General features: G+C 52.4%; 12 protein-coding genes across 12 annotated transcripts; 7 read left to right on the top strand and 5 right to left on the bottom strand.

Moving 5' to 3' along the window:
* Positions 1-373: 373 nt before the first annotated feature.
* On the top strand, positions 374-1,792 carry N7510_007779 (MFS transporter; the record flags this gene model as incomplete). The annotated part of the gene is made up of 2 exons (XM_056979704.1): positions 374-905; positions 957-1,792. The coding sequence occupies 2 exons, from the start codon at positions 374-376 to the stop codon at positions 1,790-1,792; spliced, it is 1,368 nt and encodes a 455-aa protein (XP_056832747.1).
* A 537-nt stretch (positions 1,793-2,329) lies between these two features.
* Positions 2,330-3,443, top strand: N7510_007778 (uncharacterized protein; the record flags this gene model as incomplete). The annotated part of the gene is made up of 4 exons (XM_056979703.1): positions 2,330-2,413; positions 2,551-2,712; positions 2,774-2,780; positions 2,854-3,443. 4 exons carry the CDS (start codon positions 2,330-2,332, stop codon positions 3,441-3,443), a joined length of 843 nt encoding a protein of 280 aa, XP_056832746.1.
* A 320-nt stretch (positions 3,444-3,763) lies between these two features.
* Positions 3,764-4,418, top strand: N7510_007777 (uncharacterized protein; the record flags this gene model as incomplete). Its single annotated transcript, XM_056979702.1, has 2 exons — positions 3,764-3,956; positions 4,009-4,418. The coding sequence occupies 2 exons, from the start codon at positions 3,764-3,766 to the stop codon at positions 4,416-4,418; spliced, it is 603 nt and encodes a 200-aa protein (XP_056832745.1).
* A 1,061-nt stretch (positions 4,419-5,479) lies between these two features.
* Positions 5,480-6,499, top strand: N7510_007776 (uncharacterized protein; the record flags this gene model as incomplete). Its single annotated transcript, XM_056979701.1, has 6 exons — positions 5,480-5,680; positions 5,779-5,802; positions 5,853-6,071; positions 6,130-6,300; positions 6,356-6,400; positions 6,458-6,499. The coding sequence occupies 6 exons, from the start codon at positions 5,480-5,482 to the stop codon at positions 6,497-6,499; spliced, it is 702 nt and encodes a 233-aa protein (XP_056832744.1).
* A 1,213-nt stretch (positions 6,500-7,712) lies between these two features.
* Positions 7,713-8,306, bottom strand: N7510_007775 (uncharacterized protein; the record flags this gene model as incomplete). Its single annotated transcript, XM_056979700.1, has 1 exon — positions 7,713-8,306. One exon carries the CDS (start codon positions 8,304-8,306, stop codon positions 7,713-7,715), a length of 594 nt encoding a protein of 197 aa, XP_056832743.1.
* A 344-nt stretch (positions 8,307-8,650) lies between these two features.
* On the bottom strand, positions 8,651-9,879 carry N7510_007774 (uncharacterized protein; the record flags this gene model as incomplete). The annotated part of the gene is made up of 3 exons (XM_056979699.1): positions 8,651-8,958; positions 9,015-9,444; positions 9,493-9,879. The coding sequence occupies 3 exons, from the start codon at positions 9,877-9,879 to the stop codon at positions 8,651-8,653; spliced, it is 1,125 nt and encodes a 374-aa protein (XP_056832742.1).
* Positions 9,880-10,557: 678 nt separating this feature from the next.
* N7510_007773 (uncharacterized protein) lies at positions 10,558-12,151 on the top strand (the record flags this gene model as incomplete). The annotated part of the gene is made up of 3 exons (XM_056979698.1): positions 10,558-11,538; positions 11,609-11,699; positions 11,769-12,151. The coding sequence occupies 3 exons, from the start codon at positions 10,558-10,560 to the stop codon at positions 12,149-12,151; spliced, it is 1,455 nt and encodes a 484-aa protein (XP_056832741.1).
* Positions 12,152-12,238: 87 nt separating this feature from the next.
* On the bottom strand, positions 12,239-13,192 carry N7510_007772 (alpha/beta fold hydrolase; the record flags this gene model as incomplete). The annotated part of the gene is made up of 1 exon (XM_056979697.1): positions 12,239-13,192. One exon carries the CDS (start codon positions 13,190-13,192, stop codon positions 12,239-12,241), a length of 954 nt encoding a protein of 317 aa, XP_056832740.1.
* Positions 13,193-14,257: 1,065 nt separating this feature from the next.
* Positions 14,258-14,627, top strand: N7510_007771 (uncharacterized protein; the record flags this gene model as incomplete). Its single annotated transcript, XM_056979696.1, has 3 exons — positions 14,258-14,401; positions 14,461-14,522; positions 14,582-14,627. The coding sequence occupies 3 exons, from the start codon at positions 14,258-14,260 to the stop codon at positions 14,625-14,627; spliced, it is 252 nt and encodes an 83-aa protein (XP_056832739.1).
* Positions 14,628-15,579: 952 nt separating this feature from the next.
* On the bottom strand, positions 15,580-16,972 carry N7510_007770 (putative C2H2 finger domain protein; the record flags this gene model as incomplete). The annotated part of the gene is made up of 2 exons (XM_056979695.1): positions 15,580-16,677; positions 16,730-16,972. The coding sequence occupies 2 exons, from the start codon at positions 16,970-16,972 to the stop codon at positions 15,580-15,582; spliced, it is 1,341 nt and encodes a 446-aa protein (XP_056832738.1).
* A 220-nt stretch (positions 16,973-17,192) lies between these two features.
* cyn1 (putative cyanate hydratase) lies at positions 17,193-17,710 on the bottom strand (the record flags this gene model as incomplete). Its single annotated transcript, XM_056979694.1, has 2 exons — positions 17,193-17,636; positions 17,690-17,710. The coding sequence occupies 2 exons, from the start codon at positions 17,708-17,710 to the stop codon at positions 17,193-17,195; spliced, it is 465 nt and encodes a 154-aa protein (XP_056832737.1).
* Positions 17,711-18,030: 320 nt separating this feature from the next.
* Positions 18,031-21,893, top strand: pld2 (putative phospholipase D (PLD); the record flags this gene model as incomplete). The annotated part of the gene is made up of 5 exons (XM_056979693.1): positions 18,031-18,210; positions 18,259-18,646; positions 18,694-18,837; positions 18,886-21,155; positions 21,207-21,893. 5 exons carry the CDS (start codon positions 18,031-18,033, stop codon positions 21,891-21,893), a joined length of 3,669 nt encoding a protein of 1,222 aa, XP_056832736.1.
* Between the last annotated feature and the right edge of the window lie 128 nt (positions 21,894-22,021).

The raw sequence follows: 22,021 nt of genomic DNA, 5'->3' as shown, positions 1-22,021 counted from the left end.
GATGGCGGCGTGATAGTCGGAGGAAAATCTCGCCGCTCGGACACATTGTGACTAAAGAGAAGGGAGTTTATTTCCACGCACCATGGCTGTGCTTTGAAACTCCTGGATAGAGCGATTCATTGAAGATTTGCATTCTTTTCTCACGGCATTATTCACAGCAAGTTGCAAGAGACCTACACCATCAAATAATTTGACCTCCAGATCTAATCGAAGAAATTATTCGCATAAAAAGATGTTCAAAAGAGAAAAGGAGGAAGACATATTCCATATTGGTGGCTTATCTTTTACGAGAGAAATATGCATGCTATTTACGGTATGTTCGGCTCAGGGAATGGTGCAAGCTTCTCTGGCACAGAGCTTCCTCCCGGGTCTAATGATTGGAGAAGCTTTTGGAGCAGAATCAGCCGATATAGCCTGGTATCCCGCCGCTTACGGACTCACGTCGGGCGCCTTCATGCTAGCATTTGGGCGCGTGGGGGACATTCTCGGACACAAACGTCTTTTTTTAGCGGCATGGGGCTGGTTTTCGTTATGGGCTCTCCTCGCAGGCATATCTGTCTACAGTGGGTCGCAAGTTTTCTTTGACATCTGCCGAGCTTTCCAGGGTATAGCTGCCGCGGCACTGGTCCCGAGTGCATTGGCTATACTTGGGAGTATCTACAAGCCGGGTCCCAGGAAGAATCTGGCATTTTCGCTTTATGCCTCCGGGGCGCCTATAGGCTTCACTCTCGGGGCCGCCTTTTCGGCGTTACTTGCTCAGCTAGCAGGTTGGCCATGGGTTTTTTACATCAACGCTATTGCGTGTCTGATATACGGAGGTTTGGCATATATTTTTGTCCCACATCTCGGTAGTAAGCCTTCACCGGAACCCTTCGATTATCTGGGAACGTCGACAATCATTAGTGGTGAGTAAACGAATTCCTATCACATCAAAACGAGCTAATCGGTTTTCTTAGGGCTTGTTCTGTTCAACTTTGCTTGGAATCGCGCCCCGGAAACAGGATGGGCCAGTGCGCAATGCATCACGACCCTTACCATTGGCTTGTTCCTCATCGCTGCATTTTTCCCACTTGAAAAAAGGACCACGCACCCGATCGTCCCAGTGGCACAGATCGACCGTGACGCTGCCTGGATCCTTCTCATAGAGGGTCTCGGGTGGTCGTCATTTGGTATACTGTGCTATTATTCGATCAACTTTATGATTCGTCTTCGGGGGAACACCATGCTCTCTGTTGCGGCACAACTCAGTCCAGTGCCGCCGTCTGGTATTGCTGCTAGCATTTTGACCTCGAGTCTTCTGACCAGGGGGGTGAAGCCCCCAGTAATTCTCGCTTTCTCGCTTATATGGTTCTGTGTCGGCAACATAATCCTTGCAACAATGCCAGTCCAACAAACGTACTGGCTCAGTGTTTTCTGGTCGTACTTACTCAGTCCCTTCGGGATGGACATGAGTTTTCCCGCGGGTACAATTTTGTTGAGCAATCTCGTGCCCACTCAACAACAGGGCATTGCAGCGAGCCTGATCGCGACTGTGGTTTACTATTCGCAGAGTTTGGGTCTTGGTATTGCTGGCGTGGTGGAAGTCAATGTGGCAAATGGGTCAGTGCTTGAGGGGTACCGGGGGGCATTGTACCTTGGAGTTGGATTGAGTGGTTTCGGGTTCATCGTGGGGGTAGGCTATGCCATACAGTGCATGAGACATAACAAGACGACAGCGGGATCGAAAGACAAAGTAGAATCTGCAGAAGATTCATTACCAGCGCCATTGGCCGCAACCAGCGGACAGGCATAGAACATGGGAATTTCAAATGCTTGAATATCGAACGCGACAGGCCATAGAGGCGAAATCTCTGGTGTAAACCATCTTCCCTGCTCATCTGAACGCCATTCTTGACCAGCCACTTTTTGTTTTGTCCGACAACTTTCTTCAAATGCATAACGCAGCTTTTTGGCGCACCAGAACGAGCAACTACGCGCCGCTAATCAGAAGCAGCGTATTAAGCGTCATAGGCTACAACACCGACCTGCAAGGATGCCCGCTCATAACCTTCGGAAATAAGGGTCCTTTCAGAGCATGCTCAGGAAGATGCAAAATAAGGTATGAGACGACCGGAATTCCATTGTTTATATCAAGGGATCCAAAGCTGTGCTCGTCTGAATTTCGCTATTGTCCAAATTTCGACGTACGATGTCCCATAGTCCAATCACGAAATTAATAGTGGCTGGGTAAATACCGATGATCCCTGTCAGATCGGATTCTTGGCACGGAGAGCTCCAGCTCCGATCCAAACCCTGTTCGGCGATCTTTCTTCCCGTCACTTACGCAGCCATGAACCCAACAGTCGAGGACGACCGCCATGAACCACCAGAGGCACGCGACTCGTCCAATCGCGCCCCAATGGCCTGGGCAGAGGTGAGTCGGCCATCCGTGCGTGTTGGGGGACGAGTCGCACAGGACCGCGGGTATCCGCGACTCCCCCAAGGAACACCCCCCAATAACGGCGCTCGGGAACCAAGGCTGACGCGACGCTCGAACTCGACTCGTAACAGCTGTTCTCCCGACATGAGACCATGCTCTCCTCGCATCTCGAACTACTCAACTCGGTCAAAGAACACATGACCGGGGACGGCAACGGATCCCGCACAGTGTCGTCAATGGTGCAAAAGACGGTGCAGGCGATGAATCAGTTGAAATTGGTGCGAAAGAAAATGGTGGGTGATTCTGTGCGACTCGCCTACATGGAGTGGCGGCTGACTGGTTTTCTTTGTTTAGGGCAGCCGTAAGTTCTGCGACGGAAGACGGACACATCCTTTCATCTCCACGGCACTCATTCGTCTCTCCTCTCTCTATAGACAAGACAACCCTAGATGACGACCACTCCACTGCCGCGTCGCAAACAAGCTCCATGAACGGCGCACATCGCTCTCACACCCACACACCCACTCCGTACTCTACAGATGCCGTGAACACGGCCCGGAGGAAACGATCCCGGAATGAGAAGGAAGGAGGGAACGAGACAGAGACGGATTTTGGGACCCCTCCAACCGACAAGAACCAGACTTACGAAGATGCCGACCCCCGAGCCCCAAAACGAAAGCGGAGCTCCTACTCCGCGGTGTCTGGTGCCGACGATGATCCGCGCGACGCGACTGAAACATCACTAGAAACAGAAGACATCTCTGCTGAGGTCCAGCGGCGTCTACGCATCAAAGAAGAGCAGCGACGGAAACGGGAACGGGATAATGCAAGACCAGAAAAACGCAAACGCACGAGCGGGGCGTCGAACGGAAGTGTATCGCCTGACAGATCACGACCGAAGAGGAAGCGCTCGAAGATGGAAGTCGCAGAAGATGTGGACGCGGGCTCGGATCTGAAACGAGGTGCTGACTCGGTATCGGAGGGCGAGACGATGGGCAGTTCGAAGAAGCGGAGCATTGGTTGACTCAAAGGGGCCAAGGTCATTTTGATGCTTCCTGGTTTCATGTCAGACTATGCCGTGTCGGGAGAAGAGCATCTGGACTTCTAAAAGGTGCGCATGAGTAAGATCAGGACCTGCGCTTTCCTTTTCGCTCTTTCCCTCTCTACCTCTTGCTGCACTTGGTCGCTTTGTTCTCACTCTTCTATCTTCTTTTCCCTCTGCCAAAACCCTCAGATCGCTCGTCTATATAGATGCCAGGATTGGTCCTGCTTGAGCTACATGAACAAAATATGGAAACCGCGGCAAATTGCCTGAAGCTTTCCGATACCGCACACCAGCACAATATGGACGCGGAAAGAGAGTTGAGAGAACTCTTTCGGGGCATCGAAAGGGGCCTTCAGACAGGGACACGGGTTGAGTCTGAAACCGTATCCAGCTCCTTTGACGGCCAAACCGACGCATCTCACACAACGAAGATGTCCTACGGACTCGCGCTAACCAATACTCTCATGGAATCCGAGCTGACTTGGGAGATCCGTGAGTTTCCCTGTATTCTGCTTAATATTCAGACTCCCTAATCGATTTTCAGAAACCGGCTTCTACCACCTCTACCAAGGCAGATACTACATTGACGGTAGCCAATTCGAGGCCTCTGCCCAGGATGAAGACCAGGGGATGGCGATTAGCCAACGGGATATCATGCAGCGGGAGATTATCCAGCGGATAGATCGTGCCCTCGTCGAAGCCAATATCCTACTCGATGAATTCAAGGCTTGTCGTCAGCCGTTATCGGCCGTGCAGGAGCCCAGCATTCCCGCTGCGATAATAGATCAGAACCTTATTAGCTCGGAATCAAGCGCTGCGTCGTCGTTGGAACCTCTTCTGGTCGATTGCTCTCTCTCCGATGATGCTGATATTGTGGAAGGAGGAGTGGTTTGCGATGGAAGAGGTTCTCACTTTGTCTTCGGAGAGGGCGTTGAGGATGTATTTGGTGCATGAATTGCTTGGCTTATCCTGTCTTTTCTCTCCTCGTTGCTTGATGTCCATTCTCCGAGTGTATTTATACTAGCTGGAATTATTCTTGAAGTTGACCTCGAGAGCCTTGGAATTGTTTTTATGTCTGATGATCACAATGTCTGAATCAGGGAGTAGTTGCGAAGCTGCCCATTGTAGTGCTGACTTCGTAAGAGGGATTTGAGCATTGCAAAGTCCGTAACAGGAATAGTCTTCGAGCTACTTAGGCCTAGTCTCCAAAATGGCCTCCTATAGCTGTTTCGATTACCAGCGCCTGGAAAACCAAGTAGCTCCCACCCAATATCAGCTTCGGATGAGAATCCAGCCTAGTTCAATTGGTACTCCCTAACCAATCGTATTCCAGAGCACAAATGAACTAGGCAGGATTCGGCAGACAATGACCTGCTATGCTTGTTTGGCTGATTGCACCACGGTTATCGCTGAACGGAGCGCCGAATCTGGCATAAATTGAAGCTATTCCTCAATCCCAAAATAGCATAGTAGCAAGTACAGAGTAGCGGCACCTCCGTCTATAAAGAGTGAGGATTTCTCGCTCATTCTCCTTTCTCTTCTTTCTCACCGTGGTCATCTCCCCGGCCATCAAAACCCATACTCCTTTCATCTCAAAACCTCACATATCCAAACCCTGCAAGCCCCAGCCCTCCTGCGGTCTCCCAGAAGGAACCCGCCAGTATCTTCTCCTTGAAGGAGCCTTGATCAAGTGTGCGTGGACGACCAGGTCACCTTCGAGTGGTCGGCCTTGTAGGGGGCCATTGATTTCTGTGAGGAGTGCAACTTGAAGTGTCTGTTTTAAAATCGCGTTGCTTCAAAAAACCTCAAAAAAGGGGATCTTCTTAAATTGTTAATCGTTTGTGGCACCAAGAAACATATCCAAAAAAAGAAAGGTGGGAGCCTCTGAAGTGGAAAGTCGGTTCTTGTGAGGAATGGTTCTGGGCGACCCTCTTGATCAAGGGCTCTCTCGAAGTTGGAGCGCTGGGTGTGCAGACTCTCACGTTCAAAAGAGTTCGTCCGTAACCAAGAACAACATGGGGTGCCCCTCGCATCCTACAGCATTCGGCGGTCAGTCCTCACGCTCCCGTTTGGACAGCGGTCCTTCGGCCGGGTTCCTTCGCCGAAACCAACCCACTCAAGGCCGGGCACCGTTGAACAACGGAGGCGCTGGAGGCTTTGCCCGCAACCACCCCTACTCCTACAACTCTCACGGTGGCGACCGGACGGGATCGGTTGTAAGTATCACTTATTTCTTAACCAGCAGTGTTGGATATGACGTTTCGTGGTTTCGTCCGTTCGCATGGATGGAACACCGATATAACCCATGTCATAGGCGCATGCCCCCGCTGGCACAAAGGTAAGTTTCTTCTCGCTCTGATGAAGAACCAGAGAATGACTGAAGTATAGAACCCTAACTTTAACAACAATCGGCGAGCCAACTCCTTCTCCTCAAGTCGTTCGCGAACGCCTCGCCAGGTTCAAGCCTACCCGCAAAACCAGCCTCAGCAGCAATCGATCCAGTCGTTCAATCAGCAGTTCGACCAGCAACAGCTGCATGGTCTCAACCTCCCTAACCAAAGTGGGAGACGCTGCGGGGCACGCAACCGCCGGCGCCGCCAAACAACGGTTAGCAGGCCCCGGCTCATTCATCAGCAAGTATGCTAACAACAGCCTGGGTCAACAGTCGCCCCAGGCTCATAGATTCAACTCCAACCCAAACCAAAGACGAACACAATCTGAGCCCTGGAACCACGACGTTGAAATGCTTGACGTAACTCCTATCGTTGAGCCTGACGAAGATGTGATTATGGAAGACGCCCCTCCACTTGTCTTTTCAAAGTCTGCTCCTGATCCTGTAAGTAATATCCCGATATCCTCGGTCACTAGAGCAAAGACTAACCATGACGCAGCGATTCCAAGACTTGGCATTCAGTGCAGCCGCGATGCATGAGCTCGTAAGTAACAACCACATCTTCCACAAAAGGGACAGACATACGAACGCTCATGTTCAGGCGAACCACATCCTTCAAATTGCCCATCAAGGCAATGACTAGGAGAACATCACCCCGGTCGCTCCGGGAGTCGCCATCACGACTACTGTTCCTCTGCTTTACATCTAGCCAGATGCGCAAGTCCCCAACATAAGACTCGGACTGCCGTTTGGCCACGGCCCGTCTGTGCAATTGGCAAGCTTTGACATCTGGCGGACACCGGTCCAGCCCACCGGGTCCCAACACCTGGATATGTGTTGCTTTTTTCGACCATAACCGCAAAAGTCGCTTGAGAGACAATATAGTATAAGAAAAGGGATTCAGCCAACTCACCTTCGACAAAACCGACGGGCATCAGCATCTCGGCCATTCTCCATCACGGGCCTGCTGAAACAATTCAAGTCCCGTCAGTCATCAATTGCTGGCCCCTTCTCCCATCGAGTTCTCGCGACCCTCGATCAATTCTCATCATCCCCGTCTTCTGGTCTGAGCCATCCTCCCTCGGTCCAAACTCGACCGTGCTCTGCTTGGAGGGTATAGGTCTCGAACGTATTTTTGTTTTTTGACAAGGTCCATACCGGGGCCGGTGAGGATTCTCCCCTACACAGGGAAGGTCCGAGGAATTGGCAAATTGGAGACACAGAGAGCGGAAAAGCTTTGTGACGGTGCAAGGGCGGACGCGCCTACGCACCGTTACTCTTCTGAAGGAAAGGGAGGGAAATTGTTTCAATGTACGCGTCCCGGTCAAGGTTTTGACCTCGCATGCCAAAATTGTCCAAGAGCTGCGAGGATGTTTTCCTTGGCCCCGTGCAAAAACAACCAATAAAGGTGGGAAAAAGCACGGCTCGAATGGGGGGATGGTTTGTTTCCATGTCTCTTGGATCTGTTTTTGTCATATTTGTTTGAGATTGTTTGAGATTGTCTGATCTGGTAGGATTGAGATATTGGTGATATTTGGTTGTATGGAAATATGTACTCGTCTTCCGTCTCAATCAAGGCCCCAAGCGGAGTCATGGCCGTGGGGACAAGCCTTGGTCTCGTGGCACCCGGGCCGCGAGTCGAATTATCGAGAGGCGTGTCGGCTTGTATTTTCCAATTTGTGACATGTGTGTTAGGAAGTTGTCTGCGAATGAAATCACCATTATTCATTCACGTGTTCCTGATAAATCGAAAACACCAAACACCCAATCCCAATGCTGTAGATAAATGTACAAGGCGACATGGCGGAGTAGAGCCGAGTCATGTAGTTGAGTTGATACAGAGAAGGCAGTTAAGGTCAATCCTTCTTCTCACCATTCTCCGCCTCCGACTCATCCTTTTTCCCCCACGTCCACACATCCCAAATATGCTCCTTAATTAAATCTCCATAGCCCTTCCCCTCATCCAGCGCCTTCTGCTCTTCGCGCAAACGGCGCTCTTTCCACCCCTCCGTCTCATTTCCCATCCAGATCCGCTGCGCAACCCCCTTATCCTGCTGCTGTCTCGCCTTCAGCTTCTCAATTTCCTCCGTGGTAAGCCCAGCATCGCGGAGCTGCACATCCCGTGCCGCGCGCAGACGCGCCTGGATCTCCTCTGCGCGATTGCTGGGCAGATCGCTGAATATGCCGGGAGACCCTCGAGGATGTGGGGATGAAGATGAGGATATGCGGGCTTCAAGGCGATCGACTATGCTGCGCCCCGTGCGTTCGCGGGTGATTTGGTTGGCGGAGGCGCAGAATGCGCCGGCCAGGAGGACGGTGAGGTGGTCGAGTTTGCGGGGTGGGAGAGCGATCAGCACGGGGGAAGCCACAAGGAATGTCAGCGCGGCGTAGTGCTTGAAGCGCTGGTAGTCAGCCTCACGCACGCCCGCGGTATCGTTGGGAGAGGCCATGCTTGCCAGTCGGTCGAGGTGTTGCGTGCTCGGTGCATCTGAAAAAAGTACGGCGGGCCGGATGATCCCCAGTGTGCAGGTCAGGTGATGGATGAAGTGATCACGTGGTCTGCAGGTTCTTTGCAAGCAGAGCACTTTTCCGTGTCAGATAATAATGATAATGTTAGAATGAGACTTTACAAGATCTAGGTATCTGTAAGATTTGAAATAATATTCAGCCGACCAAAATCTGGTGGTGTAGACGCCCGGAAGTAGGCGTATGGTATGGTTGCCAAAGTATACAATTAAAACCAACTAGAGCAACAATTTGAACAATTTGTTGAATCCAAGTCCACTGTAATCCCCTAAGCATAGTAATTCTGCACTTTCAGCCCCTTGAACTCAAACGACGTATTCTCCCGGCGATCAATCACAGTCTTATGATGCACATCCTTCACCCGAGCACGAACATATTCAGTTCCTGTAGGGGCAGGTTTGCTAGGATTTTTGTCATCCTCAGTGAGCATACCGAGACGTTCGAGTACAGGCGAGGGCACTGTCCTCATTATGGTATGATCCCCAGGTCTACAGAAATAGAGCAACCCAAGGCGAGGGATGTCGAGCTGATCTTTCGGGGGTGTAACAACACGATGAATTGTGGATTTGAGGAAGCCTGTTATTGTCTCTAGTTAGCAGAATGCTTCCGTGACAACTAATATAGGCACTCACCATTAGTAAGGAAGGATAAGGTATCGGCAACATTGCACGTAATCCCACCGTCAACGGGCTTCACCCATTTCCATTCTCCTTCTGGAGTCCGGATCTGCAAGCCGGCAACATGCTGCGAGAACAACAATGTCAAGCTGCCAAAGTCGGTATGTCCACCCTTGGTGTAGCCCTGGGCCTTGTCCCATTCCTCTTGAGTCCGGGTGTTGTAGATCATATATCGCAAGTGGTCGTCAGAAAGCTGGTCATAGGCATGAGCATTGACCAGGTAGTCTTCCGGCAATTCAAGAATAATAGCCATCAAGACAAACAGCTTCCTGATAACATTGTCAAAAAGATCACGATGGAAGCTCGCGATCTCCTCATAATTCTGACGGACGATCCTGTGTTTCGGAACATCGTCCCATGCAGGGATTGGTTTGGGAATATTGAGCTACACAATTTAGCCTTTGTCTAATGCAGATAGTGGACATGCGCATACCATTTCGATATTCTCTTTGACCCCCGTATCTCCAACCCACCTCGAGTTCTCACGGTAACCAAAATACTCACCCTCGGCAAAATTGCAAGGGAAGCTTCGCTTCTCTTCGAGTGGCTCTTTGAAAAACGCATTACCAAGACTGAATTGACGCAGGACACGTTCTTCGCCAAGTCCGTGGCCAACTACAACCCAGAAACCGACTCTTGTAACAGCATCGTATAGTTGCTTTGCGAGCTCTTGCTTTCCGCCCGGTTCGTCGAAACGGGACAGGTCAATTTGCACCAATGGAGCCCAATCAAGCTTCTCCTCGGTGGGTGCGGGACGATTCCATGCTTTGATTGGGACCTTTTCGATGGGGGGTTGCTCTTCGATGGCGGATGGAGCCATTTTAACTCTTGTAACGATAGAGAATGACGAATGACAGATATTATCTAGCGAGGTATATCCGACACGACAAGATGGGGCTTATATATCTACTGAACCTCCTACATTACAAATATTATCGGGATTTGTTCCAGTCCATGTCATTGCAAAGATGCGGGGTCGTATGAGGACATCATTCTTGGCCCGGATGGCGTTATTGGCTACGGCATTATCACGCCGAATAAGTCAGAACAATGTTTCCTAGAAAATAATAATCTTACTAAGAAAATGATTGGTTGGTCTTCAGTTGACAGAATCGTTAGCTATTGGCATGTATATATCGAAGCTTGAATACAATCCACGTTTGGGTATATACTTCCCCGGCTGAGACGAGCAACTATACCAAAAATGATTCAATCATCCGACAATTACGACCTTCTAGACTCCGCCATATGCAAGCCGCACACCGAAGTAAGAGTGAGCCACAGATAATATCGTAGATGTCTCTGGGATAGGTGCAACCGGAATGTCGTGATCGAAACTATCATGGCAAAAGCGAACTCTAAGATTCCTGTCATCAAAGAGGAGGGGTGTCGCGGAAGACTTAAGAATGCGGTGTTTTCAGGGAATGACCTTCTGTCTTGCCTCTCGGGATTTGCTCGTCGGGATTTGTCTCTCAGACCAATCTTACATCGAAACGGAATGGACATAATGACATCCGGCAAGGATGACAACCGGGTATCTACCACCAGTGTGACTTCATCCCCACCCAATGAAATCGATCGCGAGAATCCCGACTTCGACTATTATGCCAAACTCGAGAAGAGGGTTATGCGAAAGATCGACTTCTGGCTCGTGGGCTTTTACTCCGTTGTATACATCTTCCGGGTGATTGACTCGAACAACTACGCCAACGCAGCCATCATCAACCTGGAAGCCGGCACAGGGATTAAGAAAGAGCTCGGTTTCAGCCCCTCGCAATGGTCTTGGACGCAGTCCATCTTCTCGTATAGTTACCTCATCTTCGAGCCATCTAACACGATCCTTCTCAAGAGCTTCAAGCCCTCAACATGGATGTTCGTCCTGATCTTGTCCTGGGGTGTTTGTGCCTGCGCAGCAGGTGCAGCCCAGAACTTTCCGGGAATGATGTGCGTGCGGTTCGCCATTGGAATGGCTGAGGCAGGGTTCTACCCAGCTGTGCTTTACCACATGGCATTCTGGTACAAACCGTCCGAACTGCCCTGGAGAATCGCCCTCTTTTACTCTCTTGGCCAGATATCCGGCGCATTGAGCGGGCTGCTCGCATATGCCATCAGCTTCGCGGATGGGGCCGCCGGACTATCAGGCTGGCGATGGTTGTTCATCATTGAGGGTCTTCCAGCCATCGTGCTGTCTTTTGTGGCGCTGTTCGGTCTTCCAGATTACCCAGAGACCGCCCGCATGTTGACAGAGGAGGAGCGAAGCTTCCTGAATGGCCGTCTCTCCTCCTCGGCACCGTCTGGAAAAGACAAAAGCTGGGATTGGGCCGGCATTAAATTGCTCTTCAAGAGTCCTACGCTTTACACGTTTTCAATCTACTGGATCGGGCATGGAATCGGTGGGTTTGGGGTGCAATATGCTTTGCCTACCGTCATTTATGACCTTGGGTTTAGCTCGACGGCTTTATCACAGCTGATGAATATTGTGAGTAGGACCCAAATTTAAAGAGGGTTCCCCGATCCGTAGGAAATGCTAATCAGCTCGCAATTGACAGCCTCCCTACGTCGCATGCTTTTTCTTTCTAAATGGCCTCGGGTATTTGCTCCATAGAGGATGGATCAGACCGTGGACCACTGCAGTCGCGAGTACGTATCATCGTTCTTCATCTCTCATTCAAACGTTCTATGAAAAGCTCCTCCTGACATTCACAACAGTCGAAAGCACGACAATCATCTGCTACATCATACTGATCACGGTTCCTAATTCAGTGGTCAAGTACCTCGCCCTCGTGGTCGCCACAGCGTGTGCAGGGTCTGCATACCCGGTCATCTGGCCAGAACGGATTCGCGATCTGGAGGGCACGGTGGCCGCGGGGATTGGGATTGGGGCCACGAATGCTATGGCACAATTTAGTGGGATTGCTGGACCTCATATATACAGCACGGTATTTGGGCCGACATACCGCGTGTCCTTCATCATCTGTCTCTGCTTCCTTTGTGCGGCTATCTCCGGTGTGTTGGCTTCGTGGTTTTTTGTTTGGCGGAAGGATCGGAAGAATGGTCTACAAGGCATGGCTGGAGGGGTAGGCAGTGCATGATCTTGATTATATTGATTCTGGGTGAACGGATATCGACTCGAAGATGGTTTAGAGAGAGTTCCAGTAGGGTTCATAGCAGATTAAGAATTATCTGCAGGCATTCATGGTCCACTGAATCTCTTGAACTATGCTCTGTGGTTGTAACAGCTGCACGTTGTGACTGCAATGCACACGGACAGATCTACTGAGACGAGAAAGCTTCAAAAGTTCTCTTTGCCAGTCCTCATCCATCTCGCGCCATCTATCGAGACATTTTCGAAACAGAGCTCGCTCTTCTTCTGTTCCGTTGCCGGCGGCCACTCCAAAGTCATACATTTTCTGAAAATCTTCAGGCGTATCCGCAATGATTACACTGACCGGATAACCCTTGAGAGGGAGCTTCTCAAGTTGCTTTTTGAGGGCCAATGCCAGTCTGTCGTTCGGCGCCGCCTGCATCTCAGCAGCCTCAGTGGCTTGATGTCGGGGATTGGCCTGCTCGTCTGTGACGGCTTTCCACTCTTCTTCGGATAGGACATGGGACGTCGCAAGACCGGTGGTTTCAACAAAATCCTGGTCACCGAGGACAGGATGGAAAACGTCCAGACCCCACGCACCACTGTCAAAGAAATGTTCAGTATTGCAGTCCACGAACACCATGCCCACGATATCATTCGGCCTGAGTTCTAGAAATTCTCGAGAAGTGTAGCCTCCCCACGAGTGCGCGACAATGATAAACGGCGGTTCGATACCGGCGTTCTTTAGGAGAATATCGAGCTCGGCTGCGACTGAGGCTGCCGGTATGCCTGCTGGTGTCTGGTCGGGACCTTCACTCCTTCCCATCCCTGAACGATCGTAGTTCAACCATCGAGCAAATGGAAGCACAAGCCTTCGCACTGCGACCCACTCATCGATTGTGCTGCCAAGGCCCTGCATGAGAACGACAATCGGCTCGCCAGGCTTGCGATCGGGCCCCGAAACGGACAGATAAAGCTTGTGGGGGCCAATAGAGACCAGCCCATCCTTGTCGCCTTTGTCCCAGTCGATTTCAGAAATTGGTTGCATTGTCAAGTCGATGTGCCTGTAAGTTGGTTCAGCAATTGATTAGTACCGAAGTTGTTTGCTAACGGGAAGTGACAGATGGCCAAGCCCCCCTTTTTAATCAAGAGCGTTGCTTATTTAATGCCCTTAGCCTCAGGGGCTACGATAATCTGGTTGCCTTCCTTATGCCCTAGGGGACGCTTGAAGCAGAAATGATGAATAAAGCACCTTGGATGCCTGAATCCATTCCTGCCTGAATCCTGTACTCCTTCAATTTATGTTTTCCCACTGGAAGGCGAGAACGGTCGCCCTTGGATTACCTTCCCAAGGAAGTACGATCTCGCATCCGGTCCTTTATCTCATCACCAGATAGCACGATCCAGCGATGACGTACAGATACTAACATCCACGTAGTCTTAACGGCAGGGATTATGCTTGAAACGGACCACTCTTCCACCATCCGACCAGCACTTGACCCAGCTCCAGCCACGATGCGCCATTACGTACGGGGGCTGGCTGCGCCACCGCTAAAAATAGCCCCATCTCGGAAATGCGAATGACGAAGCTTAACCGAAGCTTGGCAAGGGGCCCGGTGGACCCGCCATGTGTGGCTCCGTTAGGCACCATCATTATGTCTTCCCGAGGAGTGGCCGAGGCGAGTTCCTATTGTTCTTGCGGGCCAGACGGACGACTCGGCAGCGGCTGGAAAGAATCCATCCTGCCGGGGACGATCCTAGACCTCAGCAGCCACAATCTATTCCGTGGCCACCTCCCATCCGCCACGACGCAATCGCAGGGCTTAGGGCGACAAGTGGGCCCAATCAGATGGAGTCCTCTCCCGCGCAAGCCCCTGGACACTCCACCATGTGTTTTGTACTGCAATAATGATGTCGCTCTCACCCGACCAGTCACCACTCCGTACAGAACAGACTGCCGAACCAGCCCAAGCCAAAGCATAAATCCCTCCCCCTTCCCCCCCTCCCCACGGGCGTTCTTTCTTCTCAAACCTCATCACACCACCCACACCGCACCAACCACAATCCACACAACCACCACACACACTCTCTCTCCTTCTCTCGCACAGTCAAAATGTTCGGCTTCAACCTCTTCTCTTCCTCCAAGAAGGACTCCGCTCCCGAGGCCACCTGGGATGCCAACACTGCCACCGTCCAGAACCAGCAGCCCACCTCCCCGGATGCCCCCTCCACCGAGCGTGTCGTCACCGAGCAGCCCGTTCGTCTTCCCTTTCTCCCTCCCCCAACACTCAATATTCCATGCTAACTGATTCGCAGAACTCTCAGGAGAACATGATGAAGCTGCGCGGTGGTGGTGCCGGTGACGTCTGCTGCGGCCTGTAAGTCCTCCCTCCCACCGTTCTTTTCGGGGGGCATACATACTAACCCATGCTTCCAGCTGTGCCGGTCTGCTCTGCTTTGAGTGCTGCGAAGACTGCTGCTAAGCGATTCGCTCCTCTCTAGTATCCATGAGTGTGGCTATCGCAGCGTTCCTTCGCGTTGATTCGGTTTTCTTTTCTTTTTACTCCTTTCTTCGATAATGCTAGACATGCGATGCGGGACACAACAGACCCATTCCACTTCTCGTTATTTTACTCGCTTACCGACCCACACGTCGCCCTGCTTATCTGATGGAACAATCGCCATTCTCGCTCCTCCCCTGTTGACCGCAAGTCTATCCGAATGGATGATACCTGTGGAACTTAGGGGGCGGAGGTGTGTTCTGATCTAGTTTGTCTGCTCGCTCTGTCTGTCCGGGTTGGTTGCTGGGAGAGAGAAGGATGGGAATGTGCAGTTTGTTCTGTTCTTGCCTTTAAATTCAACTCGGCTGCTCTCAGCGGTTTACCGGCTTTGGCTTTATCCTATGGTTCTGCTACTTCCTCGTCTAGGTTGTTCGTGCCAGAACTCGTCTCCCTGTATCTTGCTTTCTTTCTTTCAGTGGAGGAGAGGCTGGACGGGAACCGCTTTTCTCTATCTTCTATCTATACCCTTTGTTTTCTTCTCCAGAGCCAATTCCAGGTGATTTCATACCATTACCATGGCCTTTACTGTAGAGTAGAGTAGAGAGTGCAGACTGAATCTGCTGAGTTGGGAGTATTGCAGAGTGGTCTGGATAGAAATTGGTTTGAAAAATATGGAAAAGAAAGTTAGCTCCCCGGCGACTCCATTCCGTCCATCCTGCGCAAACTACCCCAAGAAAAAGCGAACTCAGATATCCACCCACCAGAAAGGACAAGAACGTTCTAATCTCCACTCCATCCTCACTGGAGAAGAGGCGTGGGCTTGCTCAGATCCGTGCCGATGGTAGTCAGCTCCGCATCATCCAGCGCGCGAGCAACCATGTGCGGCGTGCCGTCTGCGTTGAAGGCATCGACCTGGACCAGTCCACCAGTTGCTTCATCGAGGGCATGTCCGAAATCTGCGTATGCGCGCATGCCGCAGCGGGAACGGACGGATTCCATGTGGCCGATGAGGGCGGAGGTGGAGTTGAAGGTCTTGTGGCATTTGGGGCAACTGCATATCTGTCAGTTCGTCCAGGTTCTTGAAGTAGATAAAAAAACAAACCGGGGTGAGGGGAGATAGGAAGAAGGCATACACATCACGCTCCCGATTCTCGCGCTCCGTCACGATGTGCGTCTCGAAATCGTCCTTGCGCGCAAACGCATGTCCGCAGTTGCAGATGTACCGACCGATCTCCTTGTTAAAGAACTTGGATGCGTCCCAGCGGGCATTCTTGTCGAGGATCAAACTGATAGGATGGATGTCGCCAATACCGAAGGTGCCTTCGCGCACGGCGCGGCGATTCGTGCCGAAGACCGTGTTGCCGCCTTTCGCAGGGACGGGATCGTCGTCGAAAGAGATCAGATCGTCGGGCCCGGTCGGGAGGCTTGGGGTGAGGGGCTCGTCTTGCTCTTCCTTGGTTGTCGCCAGAGGGTCAGTGGGCAGGTTCACAGATGTCTTGGTGACCGGTTCGTTTGCATGATCAAGCTTTCCCGATCGGATCGGCAGAGTGAAGGTGAAGGGGTCAGTAGTAACAGGCTCGAGAGCAAGAGCAGGCTTTGCAGATCGGATGGGCAGAGTGAAAGTTTGACCAGCGGGCTTTGGCTTCGACTTCGGTTCGGCTTTCATGGGTGTGAGAGCAGGCCAATGCTGCTGAGATAGAGTTGCGGCGTCGTCTTCGCTGGCCGAGCCCGGGAGCTGCGGCTGGGAGGCGAGGGCCTCGCTGATGGCTGTGTCGATGTTCAGACGTACGCCGCCGTCCTGGTCATCGGTGTTGGTAGCAGTCGAGGAAGCCCACGGCGCAGGCGGAACGGCAGCCTTCGGGTCCTTCTTGAGGGTAGCATTGATCAGGGACCGGCGAGCCTGTTCCTGCGTCAGACGCGCAAAGGTGATCCCGTCACACTCATTGCGCTCAATGTGTATGATCAGACCGGCAGCGGATTTGAAACTGCTTTTGCAGCCCGTACAGATGATATTCTGGTCGCGCTTGTGGTTCTGTCGATGGGGGTATTAGCTATTGTCTTTCCCAGCCAGAGGGCTCACTCACGTTCTGGATATGGATCTCGCGACCCGTGCTGCTCCGAAACTCGACCGTGCAAATCGGGCACATGAAGTGCTTGTTACTCATGATGCGGTGAATGTAGTACTCGGTGCGGTCGCCGAAGTCCATGTTGCATTTGGCGCAGTACTCGTGCTTGGGGTCGTACATCTTGTGGGCTCGCATGGCCTTCTCGGAGTCGAAATCCTGCAAGCAACCCTTGAAGGAGCAGACGACCTTGGAGGAAGCCATGCTGGATGTTAGGTCAGTAGAAGGGTTGGGTACGTGAGTGGGAAAGAAGGGAAGAAAGAGACGGAGGAGAAGGGGGATGGGGAAGGAGGATGGGTGGGCTGTTTACAAGGGAAGAAAAGCAGGAAAGGAAACACTACATTTTATGGCAACTAAAATCGCGAATAGGGCAGCCTGGCATCATTTAGTATCCTTTTCACCACATCGCCCATGTATCCATCACTCACCATTTCCCACGCAGCGTAATCACTGCCCAATTATTCCCCTCTGGATCTGTCTCCTTCTCCACCCGGGTTGAGAAGGCAATGGCACTCATGATCCCATCTCCAAACTTCTCATTCAGCACCGCCTTATACGCATAGCCATAGTTCTGCACAATCTCATACAGCCGATAGATCAGAGGCTCCCGGGGCGGCATCTCCACTGAACGGCCCCGGTCCGGGAACCCACTCAGCTGCTCCTCCAGCGGGCCCGCGGGGATCTGCAGAAGCGACGCGAGTTTCTGGATATCTTCGGGCGAGGCCTTGGCCTGGCCGTAGAAGATGGCGGCGGTAGCTACTTCATTGCGCCCGATGTGGTGGGCGATCTGCTCGAAGCTCAGCTGCTTGGCGGCCTTGGCCGAGAAGAGCGTGGCAGTGACAGTAGCGAGATGGGGGTACTGGGCGGACTGCCCGGGTTAGTGATGAGGGACTCACAAGATAGAACGGGGAGGGTCTATACATCCAGGGTGGCTAGAGACATGGTGATGAGGATGATGGTGACAAGTTAACGATCACCAGCGATAAGATTAGCGACTGCGTCATGGCAGCGTGTACCATGGATCAGCTGATCTATACATGTCAGTATGTCAGTAAGTATACCTTCATGTGCTTGTACCCGATGTTAATGGGATACTTGTTCTACGGGCATCCCGTTGGTCGCCATCAGCTCTAGGCACTACTGATGGGCTGGAACTAAAAAACACAGCCACGCAATGGCTGAGGCGGGGCCTTTCATAAATGAGACGGGCCCCGCCAACAACACACCACCCATCTCTCTCCTTTCTGCTCACCATCATCACCATGTCCCAGCAGGATGACCTGGCCTATGGCCAGTATTACCAGGGGTCTGACCGAGGCGCTACGGACTCCGCCAAAGGACTCGTGGGCGACACCTTCAACATGCTCCGCCATGCCTACAAGTCTCACCAGGGCCCGGGGCAGCCGGGCCAACCCACATACAGCCAGGGTGGCCCCCAGACTGTATGAAAACCCTTCATCCTCTACAAATAGCTCGACTGATGTCCACAGGGCTACCCACCTCAGAACCAGTCCGGTCCGTACGGATACAGTCACGAGAACACCAATCCCAATGCTCCCTACCAACAACAATACCAGCAGTCCGAATACCAGAACAAACCGCCCAAGGATGATCGCATTGGCGGACTTTTGGGCAAGCTCCAGGGCACTGTGGCCGGCCTGGGATCGGAGTTTGCCACGAAGATTGGCACCACTATCGACCCGCAAGCGTATGCTCAATATGGGCCCGGCAAGCCTGGAACCACCGAGCATCGGTTCGGCAGCTTTGCGCCTCACCGTGAGCACAATGATGTCAAGTGGTATGTGGATGGGTGTAGCTATTTCTGGGCGGTATCACGGGCGCTGGAGAATGCGCGCGAGTCGATCTGGATCTTGGACTGTAAGGCGGTTCATCCCAGGAAAAAAAACCCACTGACAAACCTCTAGGGTGGCTATCCCCTGAGCTTTATCTAAGACGACCCCCAGCCAAGAATGAGCAGTATCGGTTAGACCGTATGCTGCAGGCAGCGGCGCAGCGTGGTGTGCGCGTCAATATCATTGTCTACAAAGAGGTGACCCAGGCGTTGACTTGTATGTTTACTCCTATCTACTACCTAAAGTGAGACTGACCGCGTATAGTATCCTCCTCTCATACCAAGCACCATCTGGAGAACATGCATCCTAATATTGCTGTCTTCCGCCACCCGGACCACCTGCCAGACCGGCAGGAACTGGCATCATCCATCACTTCCAGCTTCCAAAACATGTCACTCAACACAGCGAGCCTGGGCAAGATGTCCAAGGACACCATCAAGAAGCTGTACGGGATGAACGACGATGTGATCCTGTACTGGGCTCATCACGAGAAGCTGTGTCTGATTGATGGCCAGATCGCCTTTATGGGCGGCCTGGACCTATGTTTTGGCCGCTGGGACACGCACCAACACGGCATTGCCGATGCGCATCCCGCTGACCTAAACGAGATTGTGTTCCCCGGCCAGGACTACAACAACTCCCGGGTCCTTGATTTCCAGAATGTCAATCAATGGGAACAGAATGCGCTGGATCGTACGACCATGTCCAGAATGGGATGGTCTGATATCTCCATGAGTCTGCATGGCTCCGTCGTGGAGGATTTGCGTCGCCATTTTGTGGAGCGGTGGAACTTCATCTTCGATGCCAAGTACAAGGTTCGCGCCGACTCGAGGTATACGCGGCTCGCTTTGTCCGGACGGCCTACCTCCTCGACCGGTCCGCAGCAGCCAGGCGTGCAGCAGCCCAACCCATATCCCTCGGGAGGACAAGCGAGTCCTCAGAGCCAGCAGCAGCAGGTGACTCAACCATCCTGGCAGTCTAATTCGTCTGGCGGTGCACCAGCGTATCCTCCTCCCCCGGGTCGGGTTTCTTCGAGCCCACAGCCGCAGCAGCAGCAACAGCCGGGTCAACCTTCCTACCAGTCTTACCATGCAGGCGTTGCTTCAGCGTATCCTCCTCCCCCGAGTCAGACTTCTCCGAGTCCGCAACCACAGCAGCAACAACAGTCATCTGCCACTTCTTATCAGCCATACCACCCTGGAAGTAGCCCAAGCTATTCTCCACATCCAGGTCCGGGACAACAACACCAGCAATCTGTTCCATCGTACCAGCCAGGCGGTACCCAGACCCAGACCTATCCATCACCTCCAAGTCAAGACCCACCATCTTATGAACTTGCGGCAAGTCATCCTCCAAGCCAGGGATCCGCTCAGTATAGCTATATTGGGGGTTCCTTCCCGCCACCTCCACCGGGGCCTCCTCCAAATCAGTCATCTGCTCATCCCGCCTACCAGAGCCAGCCACAAGGTCAGACTCCGTATTTCGCACCGCCGCCAGGCCAGGAATCCGCAGGCTACCAAGGCCAGACACAGTCTCAATCATCCTATTATCCACCTCCGCCAGCTCAAGAGTCCTCTCACTCGAACACTCGCGGAATCGATGACTATCCCTATGAAGGAGAACGGGGATCGTTTGGATCTAGTGGTTTGCGAGGGAACCTATCCTCGTATGGCAACTCCCTGCGCGCCAATCTAGCTGGTCAAATCCACCAATACCAAGACCGTCTGATCCCCTACGGCCAACCCTCATCGCAAGCACGAGGCAACATGTCCTGCCAGGTTGTGCGCAGCTGTTCGAAATGGAGCAACGGCAGCCCTCTCGAGCATTCAATTCAAGATGCATATGTAGCCTTGATTCGCAACAGTCAGCATTTTGTTTACATTGAGAACCAGTTCTTCATCACGGCGACTGGTGATGCTCAGCAGCCGGTGAAGAACAAGATCGGCGCTGCGATCCTGGAGCGCATTCTACGGGCCGCTCGCGCTGGTGAGAAATACAAGATGATAGTTGTCATTCCGTCGGTTCCTTGCTTTGCGGGTGACTTGCACGATGACGAGACTCTGGGCACTCGTGCTATTATGGAGTTCCAGTACAACTCGATCAACCGTGGCGGACATAGCATCATGGAACTGATTGCCAAGGAGGGCTTCAACCCCATGGACTATATCCGATTCTACAACCTGCGCAACTACGACCGCATAAATACCGGGGGCGTTATGGCTGCGGCTGAGCAACAGAGCGGTGTCAACTATGATGATGCCTGCAGACAGTATGACCTGAACACTGCCGGTCCTGGAGGTTATGCCCCGGCTCCCCAAGATGCTTCGCGGAGTGCTTTCGATACCACCGCCCCGTTCCAGCAGTACCAGCAGGCTGCAAAACAGCAGTCTCACGGCAAGTCCAGCACCCGCTGGGATAGTGTCAGTGCGTGTTACATGTTGGGTGGAGAGGACATTCGCAATGTGCCTTGGGACGGCCACCCAGATGCCGAGATTGATGCGTTTGTCAGTGAAGAGCTATACGTTCATTCCAAGGTATGTTTCTTATTCAACAAACCATCCATCAAAAATCTAACACACAGAAAGGTGATGATCGCCGACGACCGCGTAGTGATTTGCGGCTCCGCCAACCTAAACGACCGCTCGCAACTCGGTGACCACGACTCCGAAATTGCCGTCGTGATCGAAGACTACACTCCTGTCCAGTCAAGAATGAACGGCAAGCCCTGGACAGCTAGCCGATTCGCGTCATCCCTGCGCCGCGAACTCTTCCGCAAACACCTCGGCCTCCTCCCACCACAAGACTACCGCGTACCAAACGAGAATTTCGAGCCCGTGGGGATTCCCAATCGTTTTGACTTCGACTGCCCAGAAAGCAAAGTCGTCGAGGACCCGCTCGCAGACACGCTGGACAGCCTGTGGAACACGCGTGCACACACCAACACCGAAGTCTTCCGCAAGGTCTTCCACGCTGTGCCGGACGACAATGTCCGCAACTGGGCTACGTACAAGGAGTTCTACGAGTACTACTTCCACAAGGCGGATATCCAGGCCGAGGGCAAAGATAATCTTGGCCGTCCGGCGAGGTACCAGTGGGGCCATGTTGTGCGCGAGGACTTTGCGCCCGGTGCTGAGGGCGCGAGGCAAGTGAAGGAATTATTGGCGCAGGTTAAGGGAACGTTGGTAGAGATGCCGCTTATGTTTTTGTGTGATGAGGATGTTGCCAAGGAGGGCCTTACGCTGAATGATTTGACAGAGCCGCTTTATACTTAGTTAGCTTGGGTTGATATGGTTGTCTAGGTAGTTGGAAGCAATTGAATGTGTGTATAGGGACATAGATACTGATGGATTCTTTGAAGGGTGTAGAGTTAGGTTTGTTTGCCTGGGATAAAGCCCTGCAA

Source organism: Penicillium lagena (genome assembly GCF_028827675.1).
Source record: "Penicillium lagena strain IBT 129212 chromosome Unknown utg000005l_segment0_segment0, whole genome shotgun sequence".
NCBI classification, from domain to species: domain Eukaryota; kingdom Fungi; phylum Ascomycota; class Eurotiomycetes; order Eurotiales; family Aspergillaceae; genus Penicillium; species Penicillium lagena.
The sequence above is the reverse complement of the archived record's forward strand: the minus strand, read 5'-3'. Positions and strand labels throughout refer to the sequence as shown.